The 17702-nt window shown below is 40.8% G+C and overlaps 1 protein-coding gene across 4 annotated transcripts in view; it reads left to right on the forward strand.

The window, feature by feature from the left end:
• Positions 1 to 17702, forward strand: part of APP (amyloid beta precursor protein) — a 225120-nt gene that overhangs the window by 61586 nt on the left and 145832 nt on the right. For all 4 annotated transcript variants that reach the window (XM_075101477.1, XM_075101486.1, XM_075101493.1 and 1 more), the window contains exon 3: positions 11920 to 12049. In XM_075101477.1, coding sequence (XP_074957578.1) covers positions 11920 to 12049 — 130 coding nt within the window. The remainder of the gene's footprint in view (positions 1 to 11919; positions 12050 to 17702) is intronic.

A 17702-nucleotide genomic window follows, 5' to 3' on the forward strand; every position in this document is an offset into this window, starting at 1 on the left:
GCAGCTTCTGTGAGAACTTTTCCTCCTGTCTACAAGGTTTGATAGCCAGCTCTGCAGCAACGTTCATCAGATGTAAGTGGAAAAAATTACTTAAAAGCTTTGGCCCCTAACCTCCCCTGTCCTGTGTGAACAAGTTGGAGCCCATGAGTATAGTGGGGCTTGCTGCAGACGTGCAGTGGTTGAGCGTGGGTCTGAGAGGCTGAGAGCCTCCTGTGTTCTCACTGCTGGAAAATAAACCAAGCCAGGTAGATCTGCCGCATTAACGCAGCAACAGAGGAGGATTTTCTGCTACATGGGTTTCCACTCTGAAAAAAAAAAAAAGATATTATGATTTTACTAATAAAGAGAGCAAACCAAGTGTCACACAGGTGAATTGCCCTGGGAGAACACTGCATGTGCACTTCTGTTTCAGACCCACGGCTAACTCAGTCTGCCACTCCAGGCACTGTGTGTGGAGTACATTTGTTCAGTTTATTCAACTTTCAGACTGCAGTACTGGAATTTATGGTCTGTGCTTTGGAGCATTGTTATTTTATAGAGTCCCCTATTTGAAACACAGACACATGTGAAACATAAAGACTAAATGAACTTTTGTCTTGGTAGCAGCTCCAGGTTACAGTTCCCTTGAGTAGACAGAGCTTCAGAAAATGCTTAGTGACAGTTCCTATAGATTAGCTTTGACGGTGAACCTCATTTAATCTGAGATATAGTTAATATTAGTATGGAAGTAAGAAATACCTGATGTATCTTCAGTCAGGTATTCTCCAGGTTACTATCCTAAGAGAGCAGTTTGCAGGCAGAATAACTGTATCTGTGTGACGCAGTGGGAAGGCAGTTCTGGTTACTCTGGACCAAATGTTATGAGAAAGACTTAACTTGGAGAAAAACAGAAATATATAAATATTTGTGAAGAAATGTGGGTTCTTTAGGAAGGAAACTTCTATTTTTTACTGAAACTAAATATTCTGTGTTTGTGTTTTAGAGCTATAGCCTATATAATGTTTATCTCATGCATAAGAACAAGAATTATTAAAAAACATTGTTGCTTGATTTTTTTAAGGTCAAGTTGTATTTTAGAACATCGGGTAGTCTGCTTCTAACTTGCACATTTGCCAAACTTTTTCTGTATTCCTTTTGCTCCAGGACTAGACCGTGCATGGTTTTCTATTATTCTGGATGATGGAGTACAATCACTCTTTCAGATATGACCTTATATTACCACTTCACGTTCTTAGTACTAGAGCCTGAAGTTGATTTCATGAAAAGGGAAATCACAGCCGCGTATGTCTCTTGGGGCATGCATACAACTGAATCTAGGCCCTTAGATTAATAAATCACCCTTTGGCTAGTTCTGCAGTAAACTCAAGAATGCATAAATTAATTAGATTATTAAAAATGAGTTCCCAGGCCTGTTACTTTGTGACAGTTCTTGCATGGCCCCGAGGACAACTTTGACATAAAGTAGGTCATTTCGTAAGCAGTGGAACTTGGAACTAGTTGAATAGAGAACAGTTTTATTTTTTCAAGTATATTGTAATAGATTTTAGGCTATTGACTAGGTATGTTTTGTACTATGATCTACTGAACAAACATAACTAACGACTCTGTTATAGTCATATATGTTCCCGTTTGACAGAAAGGTGGGAGGTTTCTTTAGTTGAAGCTTGTGAAACTAGTTCAGGTAGATATTTTGATGATTTAAAATTTGTATGATAGCCCATTTATATTGATGACTTCTTTCAAAACCTGGGAAAAAGGAAATTGTAATTTTCTGCATGTAGTGATTTTCAGAGCTATTAAATTGCTTAATTTCATGCCTTCAGAACAGTACCCCATCTTTGGGCAGAAATTGCTGGCACAAGATCGGGTTCTTTCCCTGCAAGCCATTTTTGAAATGTATCATGCTTGAGATGAAATACACTGTTTCATCTTCATCATGATAGTACAAGAAAAAGAAAGGTCAGACTTTGTTGTTTGGCTGTCTTTTTGTTCGTTTGGTTTTTTTTTTTTTGGTTGGTTTGGTTTTTTCTTATAACGTGTGCTTTTTTAAAAGAATAGTCCTACAAAAGACTCCTTTATTGCAGTCGCTTGGATGCTAGTTCTGTAGCCAAGACAGTTCTGTTTGAACACCCTCCTTATATATTAGTTGTCTTACACAGATCACTGACATTTCATATATTGATGCGATCGCTAAAGGAGCCGCTATCCAGGAGAGCACTATGCCTTGCCTTCCTCCTGCTGACCTGTGCTGTCCGAGGGGTGGCAGCCTGCAGGAGAATCCAGAAAACTGCACCCAGGCAGGCTCTCTAGCTGCTTACACTGTCCCACCTTCCTTGGCATGGTGACACAGCGCTTCAGGTAACTCTTACAGAGGGAAGGGGGTGTCAGGTTACCCTTACAGAGGGAAGGGGATGGGTGAAATCTTGTATCATGCCTAAAGGAAGAGAGGTGGTTTTTTTAATACTACTTCTGGCTGCCTGTTCTTTCCCTCTTGGGAGGACAGCAGTCGTTATCCTTTGTACCTGAGACTAAAAAATATTGTTAACTCGATTAGGTTTTATTCTGTCTCACCACTCTAATATGTAACCTTGTTCCTGCAGAAATTTGATAAAAAGAAACAACAACAAAAAAAGCCAAAAAGCACCCCCCCACACCCCCACACCCCAAACCTGTTAATTGCTTCTAGCAATACTGTAGAGGAACGGGCAGATGTAGTCTTATCTTCTGTTTGTACTCGAGCTGAGTAAAACTGTGAACGGACTTATGGTGGCATGACAAAGTGGACTTTGCTGTCTCTGTGAATAAAAATTTCTGCCTACAGAGAAATAGAAGTGCTTGTTGCATTTAAACCAGTAAGTGCTTAAGGTGGTCAAGGAAGCAGCTTAGAAGAGACTCTAAGTCCAAGCCTGTTTACTCTGAGGTTTTACAGTATGAGCAGCTGGATATCCTCCATAATTAGACAAGAGAGACTTTACAGACCTGATGTGGTAAACGGAATTTGCCTGGCAGGGCAAATTTTGGCATTTTTGGCATTTTTGGTTTGGTTTTCGTATTGCATGCAAACATATTCATGTTATAAAATAAAGGACTTGAAAGCCATTGAGGAGAACATGGTTGGCCATGCAGCCTTATATCTGCTTACATAGGCTTCTCCATTCCCCATATGCAGAGGAGAGCATTCAGAGAAAGCCAGTGTGCGAGTGTTCAATTAAGTCTGTGTTAATGCGTGGATTCCTGTGCGTGAATTAGGTTTGAGCAGGTTACCTCACGGCTGGTGCTTTTTCTGATTGCCTTAATTACAAGGTAAATAGCGGTCTTCCATGAAATTCCAGATAAAAAGCATGTTAAGGATTTTTAAGAGGAGAGATCATGTACACTTGAACCTCCTTGTGGGCTAACCAACCCAGCTGGCCACTGTATAAAACCAGCTCATGTCTCTACCACTCTCAATACCAAAAGCACTTCGGTTACTATGCTAGGATTTTGTATATACCCTGTTCACAGACAAAAGCTGTGAGTGCGTGTTCTCATGACCAGGAGCGAAACCGCAGCAACATCTCGATCTCTTCTCCCTCTCTGCCCCCATCTCCCTCCCCATCTGTGGCTAATACCTAGAAGGTTCGTTGTCTCTTCACAAACACAAACATACACACACCTGGTTTTTTGTTGGCTTGTGGTTTTCTTTTTTCCCTCTTCTGTAGGATAGGATCAGTAATGAAGGAAACTAGTTTGTGCGTTGAAATTATGCTGGTTTTGCATTCTTGGAGGGAAAAAATTAAGATGTTTTAAAAGACGCTTAGGAGAAGAGGACAGAGCGTTTGCTTCTTAGCGTGAGACTTGAGTCGCAGGGTGGGCAAACAGTTTGGAAACGTGAACTAACAGGATGCCAGATGAGCGGAATGAAGTGAAAGGAGTGGGAATAGTGGGTAAGTGTAATGTCAGGAAACTCTTGAACAGCAGCTCTGTGTATAATAGTGAAGCAGCTGAGATTTTGGAAGGGAGGAGGATGATGATTTGTTAGATGGGTCCTAAGAAATAGTTCTAAGAACAATATGTGAAGCTCTTGGATGAGGCTGAGGTTTGACCCAGATAGCTAGTGAGGCTGCAGCCATTAAAAACTGAAGGATGTTATAGATGGATGCTAGGTGATGTGGCCGAAGGTAAGTAGTACTATGTCTCTAGAAACTTGTCCTCAGGCTGGTTTGGAAGACACTCAGCCTGGGGTTATTTATTTACTCTAACTCATAGGGTGCAGTTTTGCTTTTAAGGATTGATTACTTCTCTTTTATTTTAAACTGCAACGTTGAAAGGGTTCTCTCTTCCCAAGTGGCAGCTGGAAAGTAGTGCAAATACCTAAGATGTTATGCTGAAGAAGTTGCAGAAGCAGATACCTGGGACTTAAGGTGCGGGGCAAAGGTGTTCCTTCTTGGTCACCTTGCTCTTTCTCAGGTTGGCCTGTGACAGCGAATTTGGCAACTGCTCCAATGCAACTGGTGCTGGGTTTGACTTTCCTTTCATAATTCTCTTTGAGCAAGTGAAGGAGTTGCAGGAGTTACAGCGAATGGCAGGAAAAGTTGGGATGCCAGCTAGCTCGGTAGTTTAGCTTCTGTGTGTAAAAGTGCCTGAGTAGCTGAGAAGGCCAGGGGCAAGTGGCTGAGCTTGGTCAGGCATGACAGGGCATAACTAAAGCAGCAGGGACGTGGCAGAGAAGGGAAGGCATTTTTGTTCACCAGGGGAGTGTCTGGACTGGACTGGAGGGTGATGGTTCCTGCCCCGGGGGCTGCCGTGGGGAGAGCTGCGGGCTTGCGTTAGGCAACACTGACTGTGTAAACACGCGTGTACCCTGATATTTGCAGTGCTAGGTGAAGTGCGACTGTGTTCTGCTTTTACTTGGTAATGAGGAGAGCCAGCTCATATTTCATAACTTTCTCTGAGGATATGTTAGTCAGAAGGAGAACAGAACTATTCCTGCATAATAACTCTGAGGAAAAGTGGAAGAGACTAGGATGTGGTGGCTGGGAGATGAGCCAGGATGGCAATATACGGTTTGTCTCTTGTGAAACACAACAGCTACTGTCTGCAGGTTTTGGACCTCAGGGCTCTCCGGAGTAGTCAACTTGACCCACACGTAGCATGGTTTTTGTGTTGGTGTGTTTAAAACCTTTCTAAAGCTTGCCACAGCTTCTGTTCTCTGCCTCTCTTGTCGATTAGGTACAGAGGTTATGCCCATGCCTTTAACAACTCTGTGTCCGTAAGAGAGGACTGCAGAGGTGGCGTTACCAGAGGCTTACTGTGCTTATGGTTACAGTGAGCGTTGTTTCACCTGGTAAGCATATGTGTCTGATCAAGAATTGTGGCTAGAGCAGACGCACACAAAGCAAGGGTTAAAAATCATAACTTGGGCCAGGAGTTGCTGAAGAAACAAGCAAATTTAGGACAGATGGTTGAAGTGAGCGGGAGTGTAAAGGTAATAAGCACCCATAGTTGTATGTTTTAAGTGTGTGCAATTTAATATATTTGTTTTCCTTTATTTGTAAATAAGAGAGTTCAAGGGACAGTCTTTCCACCAGAGTTTGAGGCTCGTGTTCTGTGTATAGCAGCCTGTTTTGCAGATGCAGATTGCAAGATTCATGACAGGGTATTTTATTCAGGGTTGGCTGTGCTTATGACGTTGCTGCTCATGTGATGCCACTACTGCGGAGTGTCACTGCTTCTGAAGGCATAGACTGGAAAGCTTGCAGGGATACTGTGCACAGACACACAGAAAGAATTATTGTATGCTTCCTCTGCATGGACATGCCAAACTCTTGAAGAATGAGTGCAGCATGTCTGCTTGTTACTGCTCTTCAGTAACATATCTATGCACAACACTGGGAAGCAGTTGATCTTGTGTTTCTGTCTGTGGCTTTAACATGTAGGTTGCCTTCTGCCCTCTGACAGGAAATTCCTCAAAGGATTTTATTTATTTATTTAGAGATGTACTCTAGAAAGTAGAAATAATTTTGATCCAACTGTAATTTGTTAATCTGCAACTGAAGGCTTTTTTTTTTTTTTTTCATAGTTGAAGCATTGTTTAGCTATCTTTCATATACGCTTGCTGTCAAAGGATGTTTTCCACAAGCCATTTTAAGATCACATTCTTCCTAAGCACTGGTTATTAAATGTGTGTAGGTTTTTGTGCTTGCAGTAACTGTTTGCAGACGTCTTCACTGAAGTGATAAAGTTCTTTGTCCATTTAAAGCACAGAATAATTACATGTGTCACGTAGTGATTTTTATTTACAGTTTTAAAAAGCAAATTGTCTGCTAATTTCTGTGAACAGTTCTCAGTGTTAAAGCAACATCAATATTTTAAGTATAGAATATTCAAAGTATAAACTTGCATGGTCCAGCTGGAAGGAAACTTGTCCACAGATCAACTTGTTTGTTTTTTTTTCCCTTTTTTTGGGGAAGGTGAGGGAGGAGAATAGGCAGGGGAGAGTCTGGATATAACCTAACTGCATCCTAGTTTGAGTTACCTTCCCCTTTCTTTAAGCAAATCAAAGCATTCAGATGATTCAAGTTGCTAAAGATGCACCTGCTAAAACCACCCAACTTTTTGTTCCATTTAGAGCAGTGATTTAGTTTCTTTCATCTGTATGAATATTCCTTTCTAACGTTTCTATGGTCAGTCTTGCATTTAGTTTTTATATAGATACTGTCACTGACTGCATGAGATTTCAAGCAGAATCCAAGCTCATAAATACCTGTCAGATCTGGGGTGCATTAGCACCAGTTCTTCAGTGGCATGTTGCAGAGCGACTGGACAATGTGCTTTTGGAGAGACTGAGCAGCCTTTTCTCATTGTGGGAGTAGAGAGTTGGGCATTACATTTTAATTCAAACTGGCTTCAAAGTCTTGACGTGCCAGGTGCTGAAGCTTAGGGTAAAAGGAAAATCTGGAAATGAAATGTGTGATCTAATTTAAGCCAAGGTATCATAAGTAGGTACAGCAAACTACTGAAGGATTAAGAAAAAAAGAACAGGAGGCAATGGTGATAAGAAAATGTGTGCACTTCAGCCTGATACAGCATTCGGTGGCAGTTAAACTAATACAGAGCTCTGATTTGGAATGGTCAGAATTCAAACTGGTGTGGCATGCACTTTGGAGAAGAATACTAAGGTGTTTAAATAAAAACTGGCAAATGATTACGTATTGATTTTGCACCTTAATTTTAAACAGTTTTGGTTTTTACCTCTTGCCCAAGTTCTCTGCCATTCCAAATTGTTGGTGAAGATGGACCCCAATTCCTGATTACGCTTTACATTCTTTAGTCTAAGATACTGTTTTCTTTTTGTTTTTTTTTTAAATATTTCTTTCAGGTGTAACACCACCCTGTATTTTCCAAGGGGTGCACATACATGTTTGTATGTGCAAGTGCGTGCAGGTGTGTGTTCCATTTAATGATTTCTGTGGATGGAGCATACTCCATTAGTAACTCAGACAGTTTGTTACTCTGAAACTGAATGTTCTTCTCTTCCCTTTGATGATTCTGCTTTTGGAATAGACAGGAAAAGATCCTTGAGTTCAAGCAGAAGCAAGAATAAGTCTGTACCACTTATTCCAATCATCTACATTATGTTAGTACTTGAGATTTATATATATTTATTTATATTGTTATTGTTATTTTAATTGTGTAATAAAAATGCAGAAGTAAATTGAAATAGCTCCACTAACCTCCTAATCATCAGCTAACCTTGTAAACCTTTCAAAAATTTATTTGAAAATATGATAAAAGAAGCAATATTCTGAATGGTCAGAGTTACTCTAGAAGATGAAGGGCATAATGAATAATATCAAGAGGTGAAATACTACGCTTTTGAATCTGAATGTCTTTTAGTTACAGGGATGACTGTCTCCTATGATTGTGCTCAAGTATTAGTTCAAGATTGCACCAAGATGTACAGAGTTTGTTTGCTTCTGCTGAGCACATATGACTGGGTGGAGAAACCTAGGTATATAATCATGTTTCAGGGATTGATTTTAAAAAAAAAAGTATCTCAGAGATTTCAGTAGTATTTAATGATGGTATTTGAGCGCTATAAATACCCAGAGAGACTGTGGAGTCTCCATCCTTGAGGTATTCAAAAGCTGTCTGGACACAGTCCTGGGCAGCCAGTTCTGGGTGGCCCTGCTTGAGCGGGGGAGTGGAGCCAGATGACCCCCAGACTCCAGAGGCCCCTTCCAACCTCAACCGGCCTGTGACTCTGTATGGATCAGGGCAATCATTAAAGATGGCTAGCCTCGTTCATAGGACACGTTTCCAAGTCTCATTGTGGTGGCTGAGTAGGAGTATCCTTGTTAGGTAGATATTTCCCGTTCTAACAGAGAAACCTCTAGTAGTGGGTAGGCTACTTGGAGAAGCACCCTCGGGGTCATGGTTTTTCAGGCTCAACACTCAGCAACTCACTCTTGTTAGCTATTTATGTGATAAATTAAGATCTTCACAGATTTCATATTTCTGAAGGTGGTTGTGAACTGCAGCCAAGCTTAGGCATACGAAACGGACTATTCCTGGAGCCAAGCACTTCCTCTGCACAGGATACGTGACCTTGTCGTTGCTCTGTGATCCTTCTTTGAACTCCTTCCAGTTTATCCAAGTCTCCTGAGCCTCTGCCCCTGCTGCTGGGCCTGGTATTGCTGGAGGGGCCTCGCCTCTCCGCATGCCCGGGAGCCATGCCTCTCTCTTGCCTGCAGCGTACCGCAAGGAGCTCGGTTGGCCGGTGGCTGCCATCCGCTGCCCAGCCGGCCCTTCCTGAAATGGTCTCCCCATCCCATGGGAGCGGCTGGCGCTCCCGGTGCGCAAGGGGCCGGGGAAACCCATGGCCTGCGCCGGCAGAGCCAAGAGGCATCTTGGCTGGTCTCCCTCCTTCTCACAGGGCAGCTGCGGTGGTGGTGCCCTGTTCACCTCGTTGCTTCAATTGTTTTCTCTGCCTCCCAACTCCATATCTTTTTCCCAGGTTTGTTTAAAAATCATCCCAAACCTCCTGTTAGGTAACACATATTCAATGAGGTTGTCGTAACGCTGTCACCATTGTATCATCAACACCTCTGTTTGTGGACAGATCAAAATGCCCTTTCTTTCATAAAGCTCATCTGCATTTCGGTCCTAAACCCGTGTGTCATCAGACTTGGTAGCAGTAAACAGGAATATAAACAAGATTACATTAAATTCTCAGTAGCCTGAGTGCAGAGGCTTTTTAGATTTTTGTTCTTGAGGATGGTATATAAGGAAAATCAGTAATGAGAATGGAAGAAAATTAAGATCTAACTTTTGATTGCCGGTTGAAATTTTTAGAGTACGGTGACCTCTGTTTCTTCCACCGCTTCCTTTAAAATATATTAAAGGAATTACTCTGCAGCAAGTTACAATAACATTGAAAGTTTGGATCTCCTGTAACTTTCTAGAGCTGCTCGCTCTGACTCTCTAGGAGCGGTTACTAATTAGGGACACTATAAATAAATGAGAGGCTCATTTTTCTGTGCCACTAAGTAGGTCCCACTTCAATTCAGAACAAATATCTTATGTAAGTCTAGTCTGGGGAACTTTCCTCAGTGCATACACGTTGCTGGCATTAACCTATTGATAATGAAATTCAAAGCCTCCTTTCTCTTCTGAAGGGTGGACAGAGCTTTGTGTGGGCTGTCAAAGGAAATCAGGAGTTTAGTAACTGATACAGAAACAGAAGAGGCTTCTTTGTATTTATTCATCCTTGTGTGCTTCTGACAAATACTGTTAACTACTTAGAATTTGGTCTACTGTACTAACCAGAAGTTAAAATGGTGGTTTTGGAAAATAGCAAAAGTAAAAATAATTTATTAATTTTTTTCCCCTCTAATCTTACTGTTTCAATAAATTTCTACAGTAATAGTTCACTCTTACTTTTTAAAAATTCACTTCAGGAAAGTGTGTCTTTGTTCTCACAGATCAGAATCCTATTTCCTATCCTTTTAAAGCTATGTACATATTCCTGTGGGTGCATAAATTGCTTTGAGGTTTTTTTTTTTTTCTTAATTATCTTTTTTTAACATTCCAGTCCAACCACTGTAAAATTTTTTTAGTTCTTTTCATTTGAGGCATTTACTTCCTCTATACGTGACAAGTGACACTTCACCCTGAGGAATGTTAAAATGTCCCTGATGAGAACGTGTCAGTGACACTGTGATATACCAAGCACGTGGTTTGTGACAGCAGCCAGTATTACGTAACTGTGGGCTGTAATCATCCAGATGTGATGTCTGTGGACACATGACTCTGGAAGAGTGCAGCATGACGATGCGAAAGGCAGTGTCCAAAGAAAATAAAATCTTTCTCTTGCATCTTGCTTTTTAGCTCTTGAGGCAGCTACAATGCCTTGCCGTGTAATACTTACACAGCAGTTGAGGTGTGAAATTTCCCACCGCAGTGACATCCTAATCCATTTTGGCAGTGCTGTGACGAGAGTCAAGAGTATGAGCATGTGCAGACCTGTTTGGTGAAACCGAGGGGACCCAAGGGAAAAGATAAAGAGACTGCAGAGGAAGGGGGGATCTTTCCTTGAATTCTGAATTTGCAACCTTGCTGTTTCACTTCAGAGTTCAGTATGTGAAGCACTGGTGGAGCGGGGGGAAGCAGCAACTTCCTCTGGAGCCGCTTTCTGTGATGAGTGTAAAAATGGCCGTGTATTTGTAATGTGGACAATGACCATCAGCCCTTGTCAGCTGCTGACAAAAAGAACACAGCAAAGCTGCAATCGTCTGAGTACAGGAAACTTGCACTCTTAAGTTTTCAGTTCTATTCTGTGGGCTTTTTTGAAGTGAACTGTATCATGTGTGCGGGGTTAACGCAGAAGGTTGCATCTGAAGCCTCTGCGCCCACTTTTATCTGCCTGTTGTAGTGAGCTGAGGGTGCTGCTGAAGCTGACAAAGATGTATCAGAAGGCTTCTGTGAAGTGCTTATACAGGGAGAGGTATCTGATTAAAAAATGCTGTTTTGTAATAGAAGGCAAGGTTGATGTTCAGCCTCTTTAGCATAAAGTGCATTGTTTAAGTAGTGTTTCTTTCTGTAGTAATTTCCTTGGCATTGTTATTGTAGTTGACCTTGTTTTGCGCATGAAGCTGTTAATATAGCTCCGTTTTTAAATTATCCTAGCCCCTTCCTGTCTTTTAATGGAAGTAGGAAGTTCTGCCCAAGTATTTCCAATCATGCTTTGATTACTTTCTCTTGTTACCATGCCTGTGGACCAGGCCACATTAATTCAAAGATTATTGATCTGAAATCTGAAAAGGCTGTACTGCTGTTTAGCAGTGTCTTTCAAAGTTTGAAACTTTTACTTGAGCTGTAGTTAAATAGCCTGCTTGCTTCATTTTTGCCACGGTTACATTTTAAACCTTGGGTCACTGATTCAACAGACTGTTAATACTGTGCAGACTGCAGTGGGAAAGAATTATGATTTCATTATAAAGATTGAGATAAACATAAAGGAATGCTATTAATTTTAGATATATGGAGATTAGGCCCAATATATGCAGTTTCGCAAGGGGAGCGATAACCTGGACGTGGAGGAGAAGGCATTTTAGTCAACTATGAAACAACTGTTTAGCTCACCTGTAGCTCAAGCAAGTATAACTGGTGAAGTTATATTCTGACAGCCAGCTGTCACCACTGTTGTATTCTGAGCTGGCAGCCATACGTTTTTACGTATGAACAAACACACCAGCTTTTCAGGTAAGTGCACGTACTCATATCATGAAGTAAATATAATATGCGGAAGAAGAGGGAGAAGATAAGAAAATGAGTATTGCATTGTGATATCCGTGCTACAAACACGTGTAACAATACTGCGTGACCCAGAGTGCATACTTGTGATAACTTTTGCCCTTTTTATACTTTTAATGCTAGGTCTACCCTGAATTACAAATCACTAATGTTGTTGAAGCCAACCAGCCAGTGACGATCCAGAACTGGTGCAAGAGGGGATGGAAGCAGTGCAACGGACACCCGCATATTGTGGTTCCCTACAGATGTTTGGGTGAGTGACTTGAATTTCGGTCTGTTTTTTTCTTGCTATTTGGTGTTTCAGTCTCTTCATGAAAAAGATGGAGAATCTACATTAATACCTCTTACGCCTCTGTATTATCATTTTCTCTGAGGTGAGTTTTGCCCAGTTGTTCACTCTTTGGAACTGCATTAACTAGAGAGAAAATACTCCCTGCTCTTCCTGATACTGTTTTCATGAGTGACTGCAAACCAGGCTTCTGCTTACTGCTCCGACTTTTGTCATTATCTCTCCTCCCCTCTTTTCCTCCCATATAGACACGCATGTGTGCACGCAGTTTACAGTTTTTTTTGCTTCTAAGCTATCCGTCTTTTCCCTAAATAAATACCTTTCCCCACCCTCCCATTATTTTGTGAATATCTAGTACTTGGTCTGTTATTGTGAAAGATAACTGGAAATCTGTTTTTATAATCTAGCTTCTGCTTGCTTTCAATAAAGTCCCCTCTTTCTTTCTGTAACTTTATTTTTGTAGCAGTTGCTTGCTATTCTCTACTGTGTCCTTGGTGCTTTGAATCGATTCACCAATTGAAAAGGGAGGTTCAGTCCTTCATTTTTTTGTTAATCTTTACTTCTCTGTTAGCTTTCTGTCAGCATTCAGAAAACAGAATCATATTTATTTGTTGTTTTTATTAACATCCTAGGCATAACGTTTTTCTGAGATTATTCCATGAGCTATTTAAATATGTTGCTTTACCAGTGCCAAATGAATTGTGATAAATTGGCTGCCTAGTTTCATGTTTAAATGCTGGAGTTCAAAGTTGGAACTTGCTTTTCTACTAAGCCAGAGCAGCTGAAATGTGTGGAAAGCAACTCAGGCCAGTTATTCTGTGAAGTAAATAATGAAAGAAATCCGGAAAATATGCAGTCATTCTAGAATTTTTGTTCATTTGTGTAGAATAGGTAAAACACGTGGCATGCTTTGCCTGATGCTCAGGCAGTGAGTGTGCCAACTTAACAAAGATAGGACTGCAGAGTAACTAACAAGCATGCTACCGCTATGGTCAGAGGTGCCAAAACAGCAGATGTACAAAATGTATACTAATTAGTATCAGGGAAATTTTATTGTTCAGTAAAGTTTCTAGATCTGATGTTTGTTTGTATGGTTACGAAATAGGTGTTTCTAGACCTGCAGTTTACTGTTACTGATGCTACTGTAGGTAAGAATGACTAGTTTATTCTGAGAGAAAGTGTTCACAGAGAACCCAAATTCAAGACTTCTGGTGAGGGGTAAGGACCTGCCTCTAGCAACATGAATCCTGCAGGAAGGAACCTACTGCTTTTTGTGTGTTTTCTAAACTTTTATGTGAGTTGAGTTGGTCACTTTCACCAAAAGTGTTAATGCTAAAAGGGACATGCTCTCCTACCCATTTGTTGCCGTGTTTTCTTTAGTTTTCCACAGTCAAGATAAAAACCTCAGCTTGTAATGTCGACGTACCTGTAGAGCCAGCTAAGCAGCTTGTTAGAGGTGGGGCAGGACTGAAGTCTTACCTAGCTTCATGATGATGCATTTGATGAGATTCCATGTGAGTGGACTTGTACTAATTAGAGATATGATTGCAGATCAGACTAGTGGAACTATAAAAATGAATTTTTGTTATTTATTATATTGTCATCATAAGCAAAGCTCTGAATTATGATCAGGGAACTATTATGCTCAGGACTCTATAAACTTATGTAGATTTGGTCAGTGCCCTGGAGAACTTGAACCTAATTTAAGATAAAAGACAATGTCATCACAAGAGCAAATGAATATAAATTGGCCATGAATAAATTTAATCTGGAAATTATAAGTTTCTGCAAGAGTAAGGAGTTCCAACAGTCTTCTGGTAAAAGGAATAAGAAGTCTAGTAATTTAGAAGGAAGTTCATAAATTTATGATCAGGATCATACGCAGTTCCCTGCAGGAGTGAGGAACTGGACTTTGACTTTTAAGGTGTCTTTCCTGGGTTGTGGTTTTGAATGAAAAATTATCAGGAGTTGAATGTCTGCTATCTTAGGTAGCGAGGTAGGCTTTGCTTGCTGGAGGCAAAAATTTGAAAGACATTTAAGCACCTCATGCCTATTAATGCTTTGCCCTTAACTCTTATCTTATATTTTAAAAATCCCCCATGTGCTATTTTTGTCTGACTTCCTTGTAATTGAGACTTATGCCATTATGTCTGCCTGTGTTTGCCATCCTTCTTCCATGCTGTCATTCATCTTTTCACCCTGACTAGAAGAAAATGAATAGAAATAAAAGCCTTAGATACTGATGTTCCCAAGAGTTTACTGTGAGAAGAGTGGCCATGTAATTATCTCCACTGGAGTTTAAATGGTCAGCGTGGGCCATTGTCTGCACTTCTCCATCCACCGGCCTTCTGCTTGTTGTGTGTGGTTAAAGTTGGACTTTTTTGCATGTGGTAAAAGTGCATTAGAGGTGGAGGCTGGAGGAGTGGGTCGTTTTTTGTCACGTATGGCTGGGAGTACAGCCCATCATGGCAAGTCAGGCTTGCTTAGTACCCAGCGGCTTGGAGTTCATGTGTTGCTGGCAGCCTGCATTGTCCTCACCAGTTGGCTCTCTGCCTTCATAGTGGTGAAACTGATGAACAGATCCTCTGAAATAAGAGCAAGTCTTGAAGGAAAAAAACAAAGTGTAGTTTAGGGTTTTTAACAAAGACCGTTCATTTACTTTTCCTGTTGGACAGTTACACTTCTAATTTATTACTTTGATTTTTCTGTAGTCTAAATGATGTGATCAAATACCTTGAACACTCTAGCTGCCTTGTACGTCAAGGGGGTAGACTGGAGGCAGGGAGTTGATTGAATTATTCTGTCAGTGTCTCATGGCTTTAATAACAGATTGTTTTTCAATATAATTTTATGCAGTATCATGTTGTTTGGGGGTTTGGGGTTTTTTGGTTTTCTTTTTTTAATTTTTTTTTTTTTTTTTTTTTTTGGTAACCAGACTTAGAGCCTGCACAAACAGCTCAGTATGGGGATACTGCTTTTATTAATTATCACCATAAGCAGTACTGTGCCTGTCTTGGAATACTTTTTCCTAAATCTTATTTGTTACAGAATTAGGGATTCCTGAGAGCTTTTTTTTTTTTTTTTTTTAACTTCATCTCCTGCTAATACTTCTTCAGTGCTAAAAGATAATTTTTTTAAAAAAGTTGATTCTTACCTGTCAGCTCTGTGTGTGCCTCCGCAGTCCTTGGTGTCGTAGCTGCCTGTGGCCAATTTCAAAAGTCAGGCACTGGCAGTGCCCATTCCTCAGCAATTTTGGTGCAAATAAACCCTAGATGTAGACCACCATTAAATCCAATGACTTGGGCAAGAATTAAGATGCCAAAAGAAAGTTTGGCAGTGGGCAGCTAATTCTGGTGTTGAGTCTTACAAATTTTACTTTTCTGTGAGAATCACTTTCAGTATCTTGAGTCAGCTTACAGTTTCTTCCATGTTGACATTTGTTTTGCACGGAGGTGAGAAACAGTGAGTGACAGAAATGTGTCTGCTTTCAGGCCAGAGCATCTTCACAGTCCGTTTGCGTCCCAGTCTTCAGCTGAGGCTTTCTGTGATGTGCAGAGAGCATATCGCTACAACGCTTGGCTGCTCCATTAGTTTCCTCTCTTTGAGATTTGTGCATGATAGGAGTTACAGCAGCTATTTGTAGCAGTACACTTCAGTAATATTGATCAGATTTATTAGATTACATGGCTTCATATTTTCTTTTCTTAAGTGAATGCAACTAAAGTATAAAAGCAGTAATTTAAATAAGGCAAAATGAAAGCCCGGTGTTTGAGTCAGCTATGTGTCTTTTCAGTGACCACATAAATATGCCCCTTAAATGTTCTAACTGAGCCCAAAGAAGAGGAGCATTACTGGTTTAATTTAATTTTAAGATATGATTTTATGCCTGTGTGCAGGCCTTTGCAATATTCTTAAAACTGCAAGCTTTGAGAAAATGTTCTCATGCAATAAATCTGATTTACCGATGTATTCATTGCATGCATCCGAGGACACAGGGAATTACTGTACAGTTTCAGTTCATTGAAGAGGGGAAAGCTCTTGTGAAAGGAGAATTGTTGAGTAAATTTTGGTTACCTTTCTGAACACACTGAAGGCATTTGCCTTAAAACTACCTTTATTTTTATCTTCCTGCTTTTAGAAAATGACATCTTCCAGTGTGTGCTTATTACAGCTTGAAGCTCTGTTAGTCACCTTAAGACACAAACAAGAATCTAGGTGGATATTTAGGTGTCTTGAATGATGGTGTCAAACTGCTGTCTTCAAGTAAAAAAAAATCTGGGATTCGAGAGGTTTTTTTTCCTTTAGTAATACAAATCCTAAAGGGTTAAATTATGCTATGTGAATGTGCTGCTTGACGTAGAGCCATGAATGTGTTTTTGGTGCTCAGGCAAAGATGATGAGCCATGAGACATGCTGGCCGAAGAGTGAAGATCTGCAGCGCTTCCTTGGCATGGTGTCGGGTGTGCGTGCTGGCATCTTCACACCTGTAGCACTTAAAAAGCAGGTGCTTTTAAGATCGAGTCCTCCAAAATGGTGACAGCGAGCTTGCTGTGGGACACGGGCTGCAGTGTTTCATCAGGCAGTGTCAAGAAGCCCATGATTTCCATTTTGGTTTATGGAAACGGTTCTCAAAAAATATCCTGGCTGCAAACCTGGCTTGGTTAACGTTGGAGGGAGACCTCTACCAGCGGTAGCAGGAGGGCAGGATTTCTGCCTGTGTTGGGGCAGTGTGAGCAATACACAGTTCTGGTTTGCTCTCTCCTCTCTTTGCTTCTTGCCTAAGGAAAAGCAGCTGGCGAATTAGTGCAGCGTGGGCTGTGAAATGAAGTAATTCACTCTGTGTTCCCGGCTGGCAGTGGGAGTGGGCATCCTTACCCCAGTGCCATGATCCTTTGAATACCTTGGATGAATGTATGCCTGTATTTTTCTGAATAGATGACATTTCATTTACGGATGGTGAAATACACCCCAGCCTAGCTACTAATTGTGCACCGTAGCCCTGGAGAGAGAGGAGAGGCTAAATTATGAAGATGTTCATGGATCGATCTGTGGGCATGGCAGACAAACAACTGTGATGTGGGGTAAAGGGGAGTTACCAAGGCATTGATTAACTGCGCTGCGTAAAGTGTTTGCTGGCATACTCACATGTGAACCTGTCTTGTTATCCCATTAACGTATACTGCTAAGCACTGTATTCAGGTGGTGTTTGAAGGATCCAGATGTATTGGAATATCATTATGTATGTAGCCTCTGTCAATCAAAACGTTATTACTTGCAGTAGTTTGTTCATAAACAAGTCGATTAGCTTAACAAGTATATTTTGCTGTTTGGTTATGTAGTGAAAAGCTGGCTTCTGCTTCTGGTTTCAACAAAAACATCTTTGAAAATATTTATTAACTTGTCATGCTTTATTACTCTAACAGCTTGTAAAGTTAACCACTTGTTGATGTCAGAAGAAAAGGCGTACTCAACTTTTGATACGCATGCCTAGCCAATTATACCAAAGAAAACACCAAGGCTATGCCTGGAATGAATCATTGAAATAGAGATATATGTAATTGACAGTTCTTTTGGTTCATCTAGTACTTGCAATTTTAACTGTGGGATTTCTTCACAC

This window comes from Phalacrocorax aristotelis, chromosome 1 (genome assembly GCF_949628215.1).
Source record: "Phalacrocorax aristotelis chromosome 1, bGulAri2.1, whole genome shotgun sequence".
In the NCBI taxonomy this organism is placed as follows: Eukaryota; Metazoa; Chordata; class Aves; order Suliformes; family Phalacrocoracidae; genus Phalacrocorax; species Phalacrocorax aristotelis.